Below are 17,358 nucleotides of genomic sequence, written 5' to 3' on the forward strand. Positions count from 1 at the left end.
TAGATTTAAAAGCATTTAATGACATAGCATATATTTAACAGATAGGGCAAAAGTTGAGAGGTACAGGTCATACAACTGAGCACCGGGCCTGAGGGACCACCTTCCTGCTCAGGCCCAGCCTCTGGAGTTCATTCCTATCAATGCCATTTTGATTGTGCAGTAAGATGAAAATTTGTCATTACAATTCGTTACAGTGAGAGAGAAATGCACACTATGTATCAAATAGCAAGGTAATGAAGCAAATTATAACACAGTGTGGCAACGCACGAGCAAGTAACCATTAGAGTAACATTACTTTGTCCAGTAAATGCTTCAGTTCCACTTGTACACTTAACCAATGATTTAAAGGGTTTATTATACATCTAGTTTTATTATACTTTGTACTAGAATTATCTCAAACATACAATATAATGTATTTCAGCAAAAAAAAAAAAAAAAATTGAAATTACAGATTATTTAAAACAGTATCAGTTTTCTATTCCTTCTTGTATACCGACATTCTTGACCGTCGTCGCAGTTGATGCAGAAAAGCCGCATGTTGTGTTAGTAAGTGCTGCCAGGTACAAATGGTTTGGTCTGTGGAGTTAACATGGAGCTGCACTATGCTGCAGCGAGATCATAATACACGATCTGTTGAATTAAACTTAGCCCCATCCCGGGCGCTTCTAATAGTCAAGACTCAAGGTAACCACTGGAAGTAAATGGAAGAGAATGGTGTCAGGAAATTGGTACATTTTGTCTCTGGTGAGCACAGGAAATATTGTTCAAGCACCGCTGCCTTGCAAACCAACAGCACTAGAGGCGAGTTATTTCCAACACAGCCTCACAAAATTGAGGAACAGTTTAAATATTGAGATCTAATCTATATAATTTCATTTAAAAAAAATCTGGTCTTCCCTCTGCACCTCAAACTTTTGTAACTTGGAGATAAAGTGTTTAGGTGTATTTTCCCTACCCTCCCCAAGAAATGATCTATAAATTAAAAAAAAAAAAAAAATCAACCACATTGAGGAACATTAGGCACAGAGAGTAATGTGTTGGTTCTGAGCTTGCATGCTGGAATTTCACTGAAAAGGTAAGAGAAGGGCAGGAGGTAAAGGAAAGGAGTTCACTTCTTTTTGCCAAAAAGGCTGAACCGCTTCTCTTTGTCTTTCTCTTTGTCCTTCTCCCGCTTGCCGGGACTGGACTCGCTGGTGATGGTGACAACGCTGGTGGGCAAGGTCTGTGCCCGACTGGATGCTGGCGTGCTCTGGGTGCTGGCGGACACCTCGTGTTTGTCAGAGGAGATGGCGGAGGAGATGGCCTGGATCCAAGTGTTCATTTCCTCCTGGACAAAGAAGAGGGATGGGCACAAAATGCTCTTGCTCCAAATGCACAACCATCTGAGCCTGTCAGTCGAAGGCTGGGGAACAGGGCTAACTCAGGGGTGAGCAGTTCCTAAATGAACCTCTGCTTCATTGTAGAGTGAATATGTTTCAACTCTCACAAGAATTCAGTTTACAGTACCTGTAGGTCATCGCTTTAGGATCTGGCCCTACAAACCTGAAGACGGGTCTCCACCTATGGGCTGTCAGGTCCCACCCCAGAAGTTGCTTTTTTTCCTTTTCTTTCTTCCCTTTTTTTTTTTTTTAAAAATTGAAATACATTTGACATATAACACCGTGTAAATTAAACAGAAGCTTTTTCAAATTTAAAGCATTACATGTGCTGTTTTCTTATCAGTTGACCCTCTCTCCCCTCAAGGTGGAGCGCAACCATGAAATGGGTGGTTCAAGACAGTGAGGTGCAGTGGGGAGGCTCCTGATGGGCCATCGAGACCCACGTCCAGTCTTGGGACCACCTCACTGTGCCTCATCCACTGGGAGGGGGTGTGCAAGTTCTCTTCCATGGACTTCAAGGGACCCTGGGCTAGCTCTCCTGCCATGGCAAAGAGACAGCAAGATGACAGACGCTGCCTTCTACACACAAAAAGGGAACCGAACACCTTCTAGTGTCAGTGACTGGAGACCAGATGCCTAAAGCCATCACTGATCATCAGTTATACGAAGGACATTACGAGTAAAGCTTATCGTGCCACAAACACTTGCAAACTCTTAAGTATTTGAGAGGAAAGAATCTGAGAAACTTACGTCGTCTTTGGCTTGAAAGAGGTACTCATTTCCATCATTTAGTCTGTAATGTGAAGAAAGTAAGTATGTCACAAAATAACTTAAGGAAAAAAACATTCCCACAACTCCCATATCCTATGTGAAATATAAGCAGGCCAGGGAGATAACGCCGGAAATGCCCATCAGAGCTCTGCACACATCACCGACCATTCCTGGGGCCTGCATAGGCCCAGCAGTGGCCCCTTGGACATCAAAACACACACAGGCACCCTGATATTTCAATCCACTGCAAGGATGAAAAGTCCCAAATGAAGCAACATCTGGTTTTGTTGTGCAAAGACCACATGGATGCCTGACCATTGCTCTGTATTGAATTCAAGAGAAAACTCTTTAAAATTTATGAGCCCTTCTGAAATTCTGCTTCTGAGCTTGCATCCTCCAAATTTATGAAAAACAAAGTATCTGAAGAGACATACAGAAATGGTCTCGTAGATGTCTCTTCTAATGTACGTCTTAGAATTAAACTGTCCTTGTAAGGCCATCATTGTGACACCGAGAAGCCACTAGCTTGGAAGACTCACTCATTCATTCCACTGCTGTCAAGAGGAAGGGGGCACTGCCCCTGGGGAGAAGGGTAAGTACCCTCTGCCAATACCCCAACCCTCTAAAGCTGCATCGAGGGAGTACAAGAGGAGGAGGCAGCCAGGCTGTCTGTGCCCTGTCTTACAGAGAACAGTGTTCCAGACATCTATGAGAGCCCTCCAGTGCTCGTCAATAGAGCTCAGTAAATCACACCATTTGACACTCTCATTTGCAGTCCTTGGCCTAGTCCAACTGACGCGAGGCACACTCGCAACCGAGGACCAAAGCTTCTCAGATCCCAAAGCAACAGATCAAAGTAGTATTAAACTAAGGACACATCCTAACCACTAACACAGATCCTTCTTACATTTTTAAAAGAAAAAATGGTTTTTCTGACCATTTCCAAGTATAAGCAGAACTTCTGAGCTTGGATCCACTCTGGGGGAGGTGTACGTGTTCAACAGGGTAGAGACATTTAGAGATAGATGGTTCTGGAGGCAGCTAGAGCACCCGCTGGGCAAGTGAGAGAAGCACAGAGTCCCAGGCCCCACACCCTCACTTCCTGTTTGTCTCCATCCAGCTCCAGGATAACGCGCTTGACCCATCACCAGAAAACTAAGAGCACAGAACAGCATCTCCCGAGTCCAGAGAAGCTGAAAAAATGGGGAAACTATTTTTTTTCCCTAAACTTAAACTGTAAAATGTGAATAGCTCATTTTCTCTTAGAGAACAGTAAGTTCCAGCTTATAAAAATGAAACCATCTGTTCTTCAGTATTTGGCTATGCCATTAATCGCAGGGAAGCTGGTGATTGACCAGTCTCCAAAGATCTTAAAGGAGATGTGTACCAAACTGGTCTGTCATTTTCTTGGTGACTTTTTAAATGGCAGAGAAGAACCAACTGATCACAGTATCTAACAAAACCAACCCCCAGAGTGAGAATAAACACGCCCATTCTCCAGCACCCACGAAACACAGCGACTCTCACCTTAGCTTGAACACGTGTTTCTTCTTTTTGTAATCAAGTGCCACTTCACAGATGGCTTCTTTCAAACTCACAGGGACCTCGCTGTGGTAGGGAATCCCGGAAGCGGCTGTCTTTGCATCTTTGTAGAAACCCATTTCTTGGTTATTTATGACACAATAAACATTGTGCCAGGACCTGCGCAGTATAGAAAGGTATGTCAAGGTTCTACACCACACTCCCTTGAAGAATTAGGAATTTGATTAATATGAAAATGATCCTCACAAGTGTTGTGGCTTCTTACTAAAAGCCCACGCTTAAATCTGTTAGAACTAAACAAACGGAAGGAAATGCCTCTGTGGACTCCTGGGACAGAGCACACACTGCCATGGTGGCAGGTTTCTGAGGGTGACTTTTCTCTCTGCATCCAGGAAAGGGGGCGGGGTGAAACGACGACAACAATGACACGGTGCCCTCTTCTGTTCAATAAAGGTACTCTTGGCTCTGACAGGAAAGGATTTTTTGGTGTTTGGATTCTTTGCTGTGATACCCTCTTGTGGTAATGGGGTACAAGCCAGGCTCATTTGAAACATGCCCATCCTTAAGCAGCTCCCCACTTCAGCTTCATTCTTTCTGTGGCTGGCAACCTGACAGAGAAGCAGATCCAGGGCCATTAATATTTATAATACCTCTGGATGCATTAGAAAAAGGTGAGCTTTCCTCATGACATGGCAAACTGTCGTAACACAGTGTATATTAGAACGAGATACTTTACAGCCATCCGAGTGCATTAAATGAATCTACGCTGTCCTCAGTGCAGATGGCAGCTTAGACGGGATTTCCTTGACTAATGTACAACCAGCACAACTGTACATGGTGGTCCCAGGCAGTCTGGTTTACTGGTTAAGCACACAGGCTGTGGAGTCAGACACGAGTTTTACCCGAGCTATGCCATTTACTAGGTGTCTAAGGACAGTGAGCTTTCTTAACCTCTCAGGACATCAGTTTCCTCATCTGTACAACAGAGATAACGAAATTAGAGCTACTGGGAGATGATGAATACAAAGACTGACATGGAGGCGAGGCAGGAGAAAGAGTAAATGTCTTTAAAAAATCCCACGACGAGGAAAACTACCATGAAATCACTTCTCTTTAGAGAAGACCCAGCCTTAGCCCAGTAGCATTCCTTCTCTGGGTGAACTACTCAGGCCTCTAATTTTGCTTTTTCCATCCACACGTAACTTCCTCTCTCAGTGAATAAGAAACATCCACTCCCAATTTCCAGTGTCAGTCCCAAGAACGTAATGCCTAGGAAACTATGAACAAATCGACCACGTGAACGCGCACTCCCCTCCCACCTTGAGACCAGCCTGCCTTGACCTTTAATGGGCTGACTCCCCGTCTTACTGCCTCCGCCTCTGCACTGTTACCTGCTTGAGGCTTTCTTATTGTGGGCCTCCCACTCGTGCTTCCGATTCAGGAAGCCTTCCATCTGGGCCGAGGGCGTCTCCTGGGTTCTGGCTGGCAAGGTGGCGGCACTCTGGGCAGGGAGGGCAGTCTTGGCTTTGCGATCAGAGGTGGGGGAAGGGATGGGACTGGACTCCTTTGAACTTGTCCTCTGTTCTGCAGCGCCGTTGACCATTTCACTTGTGTCCACTGTTTCTGCCATCTAGGGACAGCAGAGAGGCTAGTCAGCGAACCCCATGATTCAAGGGGGTGACCACATACGCTCTAACTGACTCGCACACGTGGCTGTGTATAAATGCCTGGCACAGATCGAGGCAGTACAGTAAAACCATTGCACATCCCAGAAAGCCAGCTGGACACCAAGGACATTAGAAGGTGGGAAGGGATTAATGCCCGCCCATTTATGGGAAAATGAGAAAAGCGAAATGCCAGTATGAGTTTTACTGCACTCTGCTCCTCTGATCAATCCATTTTCTCTAATATAACTCAGATCATTTCCTCTTATGGTTACTTTAAAACAAAAGGACAACGATAACAATCACACATATTAAATATGAGAGAGTGGACGTTATACAGCAGCCACCTTACAACCAAGGACGCCACCAGAAGGGCTAGAAGTTTAAGCGAAAGGGCATTCACAAACAGATCGATAGACAACTCTATCAGAACTACACAGCATTCCCCCAAAGACAAGGAAAGACCTTTGGTTTCTGAAAATGCTCTCTGGCTCTCCCCTCCCCGCTCCCCTCAACACATCGTCATAAACACATGCAGAAATTAGGACGACAATCATGCATTTCACATCTACCATCCCAGTTAGACTTTGGAACTTAAGAGCTGGAAGGAAATGAGGCAAGTCAACAAACATCAATTTAACCACATCTGCCGAAGTTGTATCGTGAGTGGGTTGTAGTTTGTGTTAAAGGAGCTGGAAAAGCCAATCACAGTCACTCAACACCACACAGCTATTTACCCCCAAACAAAGACAGAACCAGGGCCTTCCCCATCACGTGTTGGTTGATCACGGAGCCTTGCTGCACTGAGACGAGGAAGCCCAGAGACAGCCAGGCTTCCAGCGGCTCTGACCCTTCAGGCTGGAGACGTCTTCGGGAGCTGTTCCTTCCCAAGCTCATTTATATTGTAACCCTCATGGCTTTGCGGCTTGGGAAATGCAGTAGGGTCTCGAGTCATTATCGCTTTCAGCCTGTGTACCATCGACTGTGTACCATTAACTGTAGCAGCCCCCGGCTGGCACGCCCAGGGCGTGGGATCAACGCGTTACTAAAGCTGGGTGCGGCTGACACTGCAGTGGGTTATAGACAACCTGCTCCCCTCACACACGGACAAACATGGAGGTGTCAATGGCAACGCTCGTTAGATATGTCCCCCACCACTGCTGCCCAGAACCAAAATGACACCAAATTAGCAGCGACAACCCCAACAGGATAATGGTAGACTGGCCACCACTACTTGAACACTCAGATATGTCAACTCTCAGGAACTGGATCTCTCATTTAGGTCTTATCTAAGTGTCTGGGCAGGAGTCCCAAGTTTATATATTCCATCTATATACAAACTATCACCGTTAGCATCAGGGTTTAGGATGAGACCAGAGGGTATGCAACTTAAGGGTGTTTTGACTGGAATGCTTTCTCTGTAGAGCAATGTGGAAAATGGATTCTTAGAGAAGAAAGGCATGGCGGGGGCGCAGGGGAACGCATGGTGATTACGCTGGCCTTATAAGTGACAGCCTGTGGACATGTGCTTATGAGCAGTAGGCTAGTTAAATGTTTCTCTTTCACTTTTAAAGGAGAGGGGAAATAACAAAAAAAATAAAATACAACCCTGAGTCAAAAGAAAGGGAGTGGATTTTAAAGTTGACAAATCTGTTCTGGTGTGAGATTTCAGGAAGCTTCTGGTGGGGAGGAAGTGTGAGTTTGGTCTGGAAGGCCTGTGCCAGGCATGAGTCCAGGGAGACATGGAGTTAGTGTGTATAGAAATCAGGTTAAAAAAAATTAGTGCTGCAGATGTGACTCGAAAACTGCTAGTGACAGCAATGACCTGGATAGAGGACTGCTTATTTTTAAAAGGCTAAAATTTATCATACTTGGTCAGACTTCAAGGTAGGTAGGTGAAGGCCAGGCAAGCCTCTTCTGGGGGAATTGCTGCAGCAAAAATTTTTTTCTTTGGAGTTAGAAGGAAAGAGAAAACCCCAAACCAGTATGCAGAGATAATTAATGTTTATGCAAATGAATCACTAACCAAGAAAACAAGAAAAATAAAAGGAACAAAATGAATTTTAATGGACATGTGCTTAAGCATGCCAACAGACAACACACCACTAGAGACAAACATCAAAAGCAAATCATAGTGCTATGACCAAACAATGGGTACACGTGGATACACCCCCTTCCCCGACCCCATGTTGCTTCTCTTTAGCGATTAGTCCGGAGTGCTTTAGTGGCTGAGTACACCCGAGATATTTATATCGCGAGGTGAACACGAATGCAACGTGACAAGTAGTAGCACGAGAAACACCTGATTGGTTTTCTAAGTGCATGAAGCAACATTATTTTCAGGTTCATTAACTTGAGTCTCTGCACCATAGCTTAAAAAGAATAAAAAGGCTTTTCTTCTAAATACAATCCAATTGTAATTAAAAATAAATTCATTCTGGCAAGCTACAATTTAAAAATCTAGATAAAAATAGGCATGAGAACAAATGCCAAAAACATCACTCCTTTCCTATGTGCTCATGTGGGGTTTTTTGTTTTTTTGTGTTTTTTTTGTCTTCTGAATACAAAAAGCACAAAATTGGGTATTAATCTTGATAATACAAAATTTAAACATATATTTATGGAAACATCACATATACATATAGATCGACGACACATGTAATTTGGAGCCAGAAACAGACGGCAGGGCTCCCTAAAAACCAGAGACGAAGCAGTGGTTTTTTTCTAAAATGGAATTTGATGTGTTTTAAGGCAGAGACCCAATAATGGTGCACACTACCCCCAGAATTTAAGAAGCTTGGCATCTATCTATATACCCATCTACAATCACAAGTAGATAGATATGTACATAGAAATAAGGAAAAACAAACAAGATGCTATATGATGTTATCCTGACAAAAGAAAAAAAAGACATGCATCATGAAATGAAAAGACAAATTAGACTTAACTCATGGAGAACACATATCAAAACAGGTTTCTGATTCCACTAATATCTAAATATGGCAAATGAGCAAGTGAATGTCTCACGAGACTTTGATGTAATATGGATTGGTTTTTTTGTCTTTATCAGTACCAGGAAATCACCTCTTTCGTTAGCTTTCAGTCCTAAGGAACAGAATTCCTGTTAAAACATTTTCAATCCCTGCTGGTGGTCTGACAGATGCCATCCTAAAGGACTCCTTATTAGAGAACTCCACGAAAGAATTTCATTTTCGTTAAGAAAATGAAAAATGAATCGGAAGATCCATACGAGACATACAATGAAGTTTCTATCTAGGGACACCCTGAAATTATTTCTGAAGCCAGGAGGTGTGTGACTGCTCCTAGGGGTGGCCCACCACGTGCATCGTTCAAGTAATCAGGGTGAAGCAGATGGCTTTTACTCTGTGTTTGAAAATCAGTTTGATACCCTGAAGTCATCCACTGAATGGACAGGCCTGGAAGTCCAGAAGGCAGGCTTCTGAAACATGCTGAGAACTGCTGTCATGTGCTGCACTACAGTGGTGCCAACAGTGACCAAGGCAGAGGTGACAGCAGCAGTCAGCGGGCACTTTACTCCTGAGGCTGGCTGCAAGCGAGCCTAGAATTCTCAATTCAGGACTTGGCAGAAAAAAATGAGAGAGGAACTGGTTTGTAAAAAGAAATGAACGATCCAAGGGTCTCAAAATACTTGAGATTCTGCATCTAAAAATGGAAATAGCTTGCTAAGTAGATCCAGCTTCTTTTTGTTCCTTGTCATTTTCAAAAAATGAATGCATCCTTCATGGCATGTCACACAGGTGACTTCCGGTTTTAATCTTAGTACTTAAAGTCTCATTCCTCATACACCAGTCTTCCCAGTTACGAGTAAACTATTGTAGGTTAATAATCTCTGTAAAGGGGGCTACATATGGTGCAGTACTGCACTCTGTTAGTATAACTGGACATGTCATACCTGTCAGATTCTAGTTTTCTTCTTCATTTTGCTGTAATCTCATTAAATTTCAATTACTCATGTAAGGCTTTCGCTGTAAAATCTCAATAAAGTAAAAAGCTCACATAAACAAAAAATAAGTATGTTGCTTTAAAGGCAACTGAGCATCCATCAGTTAAAAGACTCAAATAAACATGAATTAAACGCAAACAAATATGAAACCAAGGAAGGCTATGAATTAAGTAAAACTGTAACACTGTAGGTGAAGTGGAAGACAAAAGGTCAAACCAACAGGATTTGGAAAGAGTGGTTCTTGACAAATGGTAGTGAACTTCACAGTCCGGACCAAGGCTGGTCACTGGCTGTCCGTCTGCTATTAAAGTTTTTGTAGTTTTGGTAGGTTTGAGAGCGGTAACTAACCCGTGGAGATCCCTGCTCAGCCGGCAAACCATTCTGGGAAACTTGCTCTCCTTTCGAAGTATCCCTGTTAGATAAAGGCGGGGCGGGGGGGGAGGGGGTGGAAGAGGACAGAGGAGGGAAGGGATGGGGAAGAAGAAAGAAAAGGAGAAGAGGAGAAAGAAAAACAGTAAGAGTACATGGGGAGACCGACATCAGTCAATCTTATCACAAGCTTTCTCTCAGAAAAACATATGCAACCCTCCTTTACGTAATTTAATTTCTTTTTTAAAAAACTTTCCAAGTGTTTCAAACCAACTCTAGACAGAGAATAAGATTGCAGGCATGTCCCATAAAAGCAGTGCAGGGGTTGTCATGGAGCTCTTACCACAGCAAAATAATCGGCCTCTCAGAGAGAGAGGATCATTTCTGTCCTTCATGTAAAATCACCCAAAACTTTCAAAAAGCATCACTATAAAATCACTGGCCCGACGCGTGGGTGGTTCACTGCATCCACTTAATTGTATGGACATTCTCAGAGTGTGTGCACAGGCACATGGGTGCAGCAGAGAGGGCACTGTCTACACTCCACTTCTGCCACCTACACAGCAATGTGACTGTGGACAAGTCAGTGTTCTCGAATGTTATCTAGGAGTGACTATACAGATTCTAAAAGTTCTACAGAAGTAATTAATAGGAAGGACATGTGGTTAGGCCTGGCATAGCACAGGCTTAGAAAAGACGCTCCCTAAACCTCACTTGCCACTAAAGCTAAGACTCCAGGGGCAACTCAGTGACTCACCACTGCTGCTGGGACTCGGTCTCCTCAGAAACCTTCGTGCTCGGCTCAGGTGAAGGCGGCCGCCTCTTCCTCTCCTCTTCCTCTTGCTGTCTGCGCACTTCCAGTAACTCCAACTGAGGAAAAACATGGTGACATTCAGCAGAGCCCCAAACTCTGCCTCTTTTAGGAAAAGCATTCTAGAAAACCCAGGAAGTCCTCCAGCCTGAATTTTCTACAGTAGAGCTGGCCAACCAGAAACTCTAAGACCTACGTAAAACGGTATCAGGGTCTCAGGAATTGCAGCAACAACTCAGAACTATAGGACACAGAGACCTGAGTGATGAAACAAGTCTATTTCATGGGCTGGCAGAATTCTTGTGAGTTGTCTCTATGCCCCCAGGGACACTGGGTTTAACCTCTCAATGAACTACGCAGGTCTGAACTCTGCTTAAGAAGAAAGGCACTGAGCATGAGGGTCCATGCTAGACGTCCCATCAGAGCTCAAACGTCACTGAGACAGAGCTGCAGCAATTCTCAGGAGGCTTCTTGTGCTGTGGTAGCAATTTGTGTTCAGCCAAAACCCAATCAACACATAAAAAAGCCACAGAATAGTTTAATTAAAACTAAGCCACTTTGTGAACAATATGCACGCACAAAAATTATTCCATTTTAGCACAAGGTACATTTGCAGGTACATTTTAAGTCCCCAGAATGCAGAGATCAGAAAGAACACCATTTTTTGTAAACCATAAAGAACGGACTTTCTACCAGGAGCGCAAGTGTCTTGGAAAGAAAACACCAGTGAACAGGCCCCATTCTAAGTAAGGCCTTTATGTTGACAGAAGAGATTATCAGGAAAGGTGAGATTTTTCAATGGTCTAGGATCAAGCTATGGTGCTAGGAATTCTAATTCTGAAATTCTGAAGAAAATTATAAGGGTATGCTCCCAAGAAATCAAAGCTTCTATGAGATACAGGAGGAAAAACAGATCAAAAGAGAAAAGCAAACCCCAATCGGTCAATTCCCAGGCAAGAAGCTATTACCAGTGATCATCAACCTAGGTGCCCAGGAAATGCCTGAGGGGTGGCAGCCCAGATAGTCTCTCCAGGTCCCATGCCAAGAAAGTCACCAATTTCAGGAAGATCTTTACTGTTTTTAAAAACAGAGTAATAACATGGATTTTCCGGTCTGGGAGGCGAGCAGGAGGAAGAGGCTGCCCCTGAGAACCAACAGGCCAAAACCTCAGCGTCCAGCAGCCACTTACCGTCGTCAGCCTCTCTAGGGCAGAGAACCTCTCGTCCCAGGTTGCTGCAGACTTTTCAAAAGCCTCGTGGCGTTTGATGAGCTTCTCCACCTCGTCCACACTCTGGCCTATTTCTCGGCTGGACAAGTATGGCTCCTGTCCGAGCAGCCAGGCCTCGGCCACGCTGGCATCCCTTGAGAACTGATGGACCTCCAAAACTGCACAGGGTACCAAGGGTGACAGCTGGTGAGCAGTGACTTGGCAGTCAGGGAAGGCAGTGCCCTCTGGTGGCAGCTGTCTGCACAACTAGTTTAAAGTCTAGATCAGGGCCGTCTAACATAAGCGTATCATGAGCTACCCTTGCAATCTTAACTTTTCTAGTAGCCACACTAAAAAGAAAAAAGGTGAAATCAATTACAAAAGCATATTTTAGACAAGTTGATATATCAAACTGATATCATTTCCAACTTGTGAGCAGTATAAAAACATTACTAATAGGTTTAGTTTTTTTTTCTTCTGTCTTTGAAATCTGATGTGTATTTAGTACTTATAGGACACCTCAATTTGGACCAGTCACATTTCAAGTTCTCAAGAGCCACATGTGGACAGAGGCTATCACACTGGGCAGCGCAGGCTAAGAAAGCACAGTCTGCTCACTCAACCTTACGTGAGTGAGATAAGCCTCAGGGCTCGGTAATTCACAATCCACACGCAACCAACCAGACTGCGCCGATGAAGCAGGCATTCATAAATCACCCTGCAGGTGTAGTTCTGTTTCTTTTCTTTGAGGGTGGGGGTTGAGAGGAGAGAAGGATATGGGAGCACTATAGGGCTAAGGCTTTTGCTGTACACATTCTGCTCCTCCACACGTGAGGGAACAGCGTGATGTCCACCGCAGCTGTGAGAAGGCAGGCCAGGACTCGGCGTTGTGCTAACATTAACTGTCATACACCTCCAGCAGCAATGCTTGGGGCCTTACGGGTGAGAGATAGACGGTGGGCAGTATCGGTGCCCCCAGGAGCTACTGGCTGTCTCCTTTCATCACCTTGGTAGCCCAGACATGGGCACAAGGAAAAGGCTACCACTGTACTAGGGACTTGTCGCCTCACTATGCCTAGTTCACGGTGGGGTGTAATATGGGTTTTGCTGAACTAAATTGAAACTGCCCTAGGAATTCTCAAAAATTACAGACCAAATCCTCATCCAAAGATTGGTCAAAAGTGGGACTTTTTTCGAAAGAAGGTTCTAGGCCCAACAAAGTGAGGTGCCTTCACTAGGTTGTTTACACACCTTTTAGAAAAGGCCCCTTGGGTTTTGTTTCTAGTAAGCATTCTTGGTGTCTGAGGGCAGAACCCAGAGCCCCAAACACAGAATGGCAAAGCATGGCAAATAATGCTTGAGTTGGGCTACTTTCAGTGTTCATACCAATTATTAAATGCATTCCTAATACTGTACATTCTAAGCTTTGTTTTAGCTCACATATTCCTTTATAAAAGGAGATTAAAAGATCTACTTCAGAGGGTCACTGTGGGAAATAAATACAGAAAAATACATAAAACACTTAGGATAATGCCCCAGTTCACTGCAAAACCATTATAGTTATTAGCTTTTATTTTGTTTTATCCTTCTACTAAAGAGCACCAAACATAAGACCTATTCAGGCTAACTTTCCACCTTCCTGACTACAGGAATAACTCTTAAAGATAACTGGAGGAGGGGGCTTCTGTACTCTCCAAGACAGACACCAAATTGTCATGCCCATGCTGTTCCTAAAGAACACCCAAATCCCAGTTACAACACTGACATCGATCATAAGATGAAAAACAAAAAATAATAAATATGCCACAGGGAACTACTTAAAAATACCTAGTGTGAAATGGTGAGAGAAGACATTAAAAAACAAACAAACAAACAGAGAACTCCAAACATCGTAAGTGATAATACTACATCAAATCAACTAAAGCGGGAAAATAAACTTGCATGCTTTCAATGAACACCCAGAAAGAGCAAAGAAAGAAAAACCAAGTATGTCCTTACTCAGTCTTAACCACTCCCATCGGTCTTCCCACTTGTCAATCATTTCTTTTCTCTTTTCTGTCAACTGAAGTAACTTTTCCTTGATCTGTGAAAATAGAAGGACCCCAGGAACATCTTAATAGAATGTACCATATCCTCCCAGTTTTCTTTCCCCTTGATAGGCCACTCCATACACGAAAAATACATTTTTCATAGAGATCACCACTAAGCCAAGAAATATCTAAGGACCGCTTACTCTAGCTGCATACTAGAGAGGAGAGAAAAGCAGGGGGTGCTGAGAGGAAGGCTGGGTTCCACCTGAAGTTTTGTCACGAGGAGGCCAACACTGCCCTGAGCCCCATCCAGACTTGGGGGCTCCCTCTGGCAAACATCCGGTAAGAGAGGGAGGGGCAGACCCCTGACCTCTATGAGAGAACGTCCAATCCCCTGATGAGAGCCACACACAGACTAACCATTTTATCTCTTCGTTATTATCATCATAACTAGAAGTAGCAACAACCTACTAAAGAACAAACTGATCTAGGGCACGTGACAGAGAAGAGGTATCACCCGAGAAGATTACTGATGAAAGTGAGCAAGGACAAAATCTCAACTCAGGGCCTTCAAAAGCTGTCTGCTGTGCCACAGATTTACTGGCTCTGTACCTAGCGTCTGAGCAATTATCTTATTCTACACACACAGGAAATATATATAAGCATGTGCACAGGTATATAAAAATGTAAACACACACACACACACTCACTCACTCACAAAATGAAGTCATTTTATATCTTAACACCAGCTGCACTCACCCCGTGGCCCCAAAGCAACGTGGCACCTTACCTCCTCAGATGCGTAGTGCTTTCTTGCCAACAGGGATTTCCCAAGTTCAATGCAGGTTGTGAAACTGTCATTACGAGCATCAATTTCAGCTTTGATACCTTGATGATTATTCATTAATAGTTCAACAGATGACACATCCCTAAAAGGAGATAAATAATACTCTCTCTTTAGGAGATCAAGCTTTTCAAATAAATGTGTAGGTTTTGAAACACATAATTAAATTTGAAGGAAACTATTGATGACACAATTTGGCTTTAAATTCTAATTCAGTATGAGCTGAGGCTGGGCCACTGCAGCTAAAGCACGATGACAGTATAATTCAGGACCAGCTATGCAAAACATTTAGAATGAAGCTACTCTCATTTTTGGGGGAGTGTGTGCCTGAATAATTCAAAATGAGTGCTAGACAGATGCTGGAAAAACCAGTGAATTTCTGTTCAAACTTTTATTCTGCAATGCAATTCAGACTCTCTTCAAGAAGGTATAGAGACGTCGACAGGGACACCCTCCAATTGTACCCCAATGAGTTAGCTGCCAAAAGTTAGGACATGTGTGTTCAAAACAGCAATTGACATCCCTTCCTTATTCAGACATGAAGAGACACACAGAGCGAGAACCAGCTTAGAAATCAATGACTGGTAGAGCAGCGAGCTTCTCATGGATTAAAATCTATAACTAGAAAGTTCTGATCTAGGAAATACAGTTGCGCTATATACACATATATATACATATGTATATATATAAAAAAAACATTTATTTTCTTAGGGTGAAGTTAATTTCTCAATTACAGTAAGAACTGGAGTTGACAAGGGTGAACTGGAAGTTATATATGTGTCTGCTTGTTTATCCATTAGCTTCTCTTTACTGTTCTGCATGAAACACAGCCAAGAGAAGATACACAATAACTAATAAATAACCATCTTAATACACCATTAAAACACATGCTAAAGGTTAAGAGACACCGTTAGCAATGTCTATGAAAAGGGACAGAATGGTTTTTAATCTAACAGATACAGAGAACTCAGAAAAGCCAGCTCATCCCAATGATGAGGTAGAGCTAGTGGTACCCAAGGTACATGGCTGATGTGCTCCGCAGATGAGGGCAGGAGGGCCTGGGTGGGTGTGGCACATGGGGCAAAAAAGGGGGAGGGCCTTACAGCACTGGACCCCTTATTCCCTGACAAGTGAGTGCAGGAGACAAGGAAGTGGTGGCCGCTCCCCCAAACTCCTCCCCATCTGGCTCTGGCCTCGAAGCTCTCAGGCGAGGCCCCCGGTTCTTTCTAGAAGACCCCATCTGTGCATTACTCAGGGTTGGTTAGCTGCACTTCCTCCTGCCCAGAGGGCGGGGAGTGTTACCTTGGCTTCTCCTGGGCTTCAATCTGCCGGATGACATCCTCCATCCACAGCATGAGGTCACGCACCATGCTGAAGAAGCGGAACTTGTCCCCTGTGTCCACCAGCCGTACCCTGCGGCCCTCACAGGCGTCCAGCAGGGCCTTCCAGGCTTCCAGGACCTCGTTCTCCCGCTTCTGGATGTCGTCAGCCTTGTCACCTGCATAGGCTGCCTGCAGACGGGCAGCATCCTCCTGCAGCTGCCTCACCTGTGAAGCCGGCGGGGAGACAGCGAGGTCAGACGTGGGGCTTTCTGCCTTCTCTCCACCGGAGGGGGGGGGGGCATCGCTCCCTTCACACGCGCCACACACTGCTCTGCTTGTGCACTAATGGGAACCCTAAGTCATAACGGGGCCTCTGCCCCCCGAGAAGCCCACAATTTCATCAGGGAGATGCAAGTCGCAAAAACCTAAGTTTACTACAAACGTCTTGAACCACATTATCAAGTTCTGCACGAACGATAAAACAAATGAAATGCTAAAGGAATGCAGGCAAGGAGGGGACTTTGGTCAGTTGGTCAGGGAAGCGCCCCTAGAGGTAGCCTGGGATATAAGGATGACACAGAAAACACATGGTATCTATCCAGATATACTAAAACATTTAAAAACACCTCATCTGCTCCTTCAGGGTAAAGACAATGTTTTTATCATGAATGAAAAATTGTCATGGACACATTGTGAAAACACCTTTGCCATTGTGACTTGATAATATTGCTGAAAACAACATACGTATCACCTGTAAGAGCACTCACAACGGGACATTAAAACTTGAAAAACATAAAATGCAGCTTCTAATGTGGTTGAAAAAGATGGATTGATGTCAAAGGTAAAATTTTAACTTGCCAGGTTTCAAAATTTAAATTTCAGAAACTGTAGAAGAGGAAATGCAAATGGACTTTATAAGATGTTACATGAAAATACTCTAATCTATCATCTATGAGTTATCAAAACTTCAAGTTGGACGGTTCATCTGCCAGTGGGCTGAGTCACTGTTGACAGGACAACAGGCCACAGCTCCTGCAGAAGGCAAACGGGCAGTACTAATCAAAATTATAAATGTTAAGTCTTTTTGATTTTATGATCTCATTTTGAGGAACTTGTCCAACATATACTCTTGCACATTTAGAGAATGAAATGCATATAAGGTTATTTATTGCAGCATTGTCTATATAAGCAAAAAGATGGGAAATAAAGCAAATGTCCATACAAGAGGCGCCTATTCAGTCATGGAAAAAAATGGGCAGGGAGGAATTACTTCCTAAGTTATGTAAACGTCTATCCGCTACGCTGTCCACCTGAACCTAATACTGACTGTCATAATATTGACTGTCAACTATAATTGAAAAATAAAAAAAGTTAATTTAAAAAATTTTAAAAAATAAAAAGAATGAGGAAAGGCTCTGTGTACTCATATGCAAA

The 17,358-nt window shown here is 43.7% G+C and overlaps 1 protein-coding gene across 4 annotated transcripts in view; it reads right to left on the bottom strand.

The window, feature by feature from the left end:
• SPTBN1 (spectrin beta, non-erythrocytic 1) overlaps nucleotides 1-17,358 on the bottom strand; it is a 180,097-nt gene continuing 162,739 nt past the window's right edge. For 3 of the 4 annotated variants that reach the window (XM_039887149.1, XM_039887150.1, XM_039887151.1), the window contains 10 exons: nucleotides 15,905-16,149; nucleotides 14,549-14,687; nucleotides 13,727-13,811; nucleotides 11,711-11,907; nucleotides 10,468-10,580; nucleotides 9,690-9,753; nucleotides 5,084-5,322; nucleotides 3,678-3,851; nucleotides 2,130-2,172; nucleotides 1-1,327 (listed from right to left, as the gene is read on the bottom strand). In XM_039887149.1, coding sequence (XP_039743083.1) covers nucleotides 1,109-1,327; nucleotides 2,130-2,172; nucleotides 3,678-3,851; nucleotides 5,084-5,322; nucleotides 9,690-9,753; nucleotides 10,468-10,580; nucleotides 11,711-11,907; nucleotides 13,727-13,811; nucleotides 14,549-14,687; nucleotides 15,905-16,149 — 1,518 coding nt within the window. In that variant the 3' untranslated portion in view covers nucleotides 1-1,108. Of the gene's footprint in view, nucleotides 1,328-2,129; nucleotides 2,173-3,677; nucleotides 3,852-5,083; nucleotides 5,323-7,399; nucleotides 9,754-10,467; nucleotides 10,581-11,710; nucleotides 11,908-13,726; nucleotides 13,812-14,548; nucleotides 14,688-15,904; nucleotides 16,150-17,358 lie in introns of those variants that run through there. The other variant, XM_039887152.1, reaches the window with a different exon arrangement.

This window comes from Pteropus medius, unplaced genomic scaffold, assembly GCF_902729225.1.
Source record: "Pteropus medius unplaced genomic scaffold, Ma_sr-lr_union100, whole genome shotgun sequence".
Taxonomy (NCBI): Eukaryota; Metazoa; Chordata; class Mammalia; order Chiroptera; family Pteropodidae; genus Pteropus; species Pteropus medius.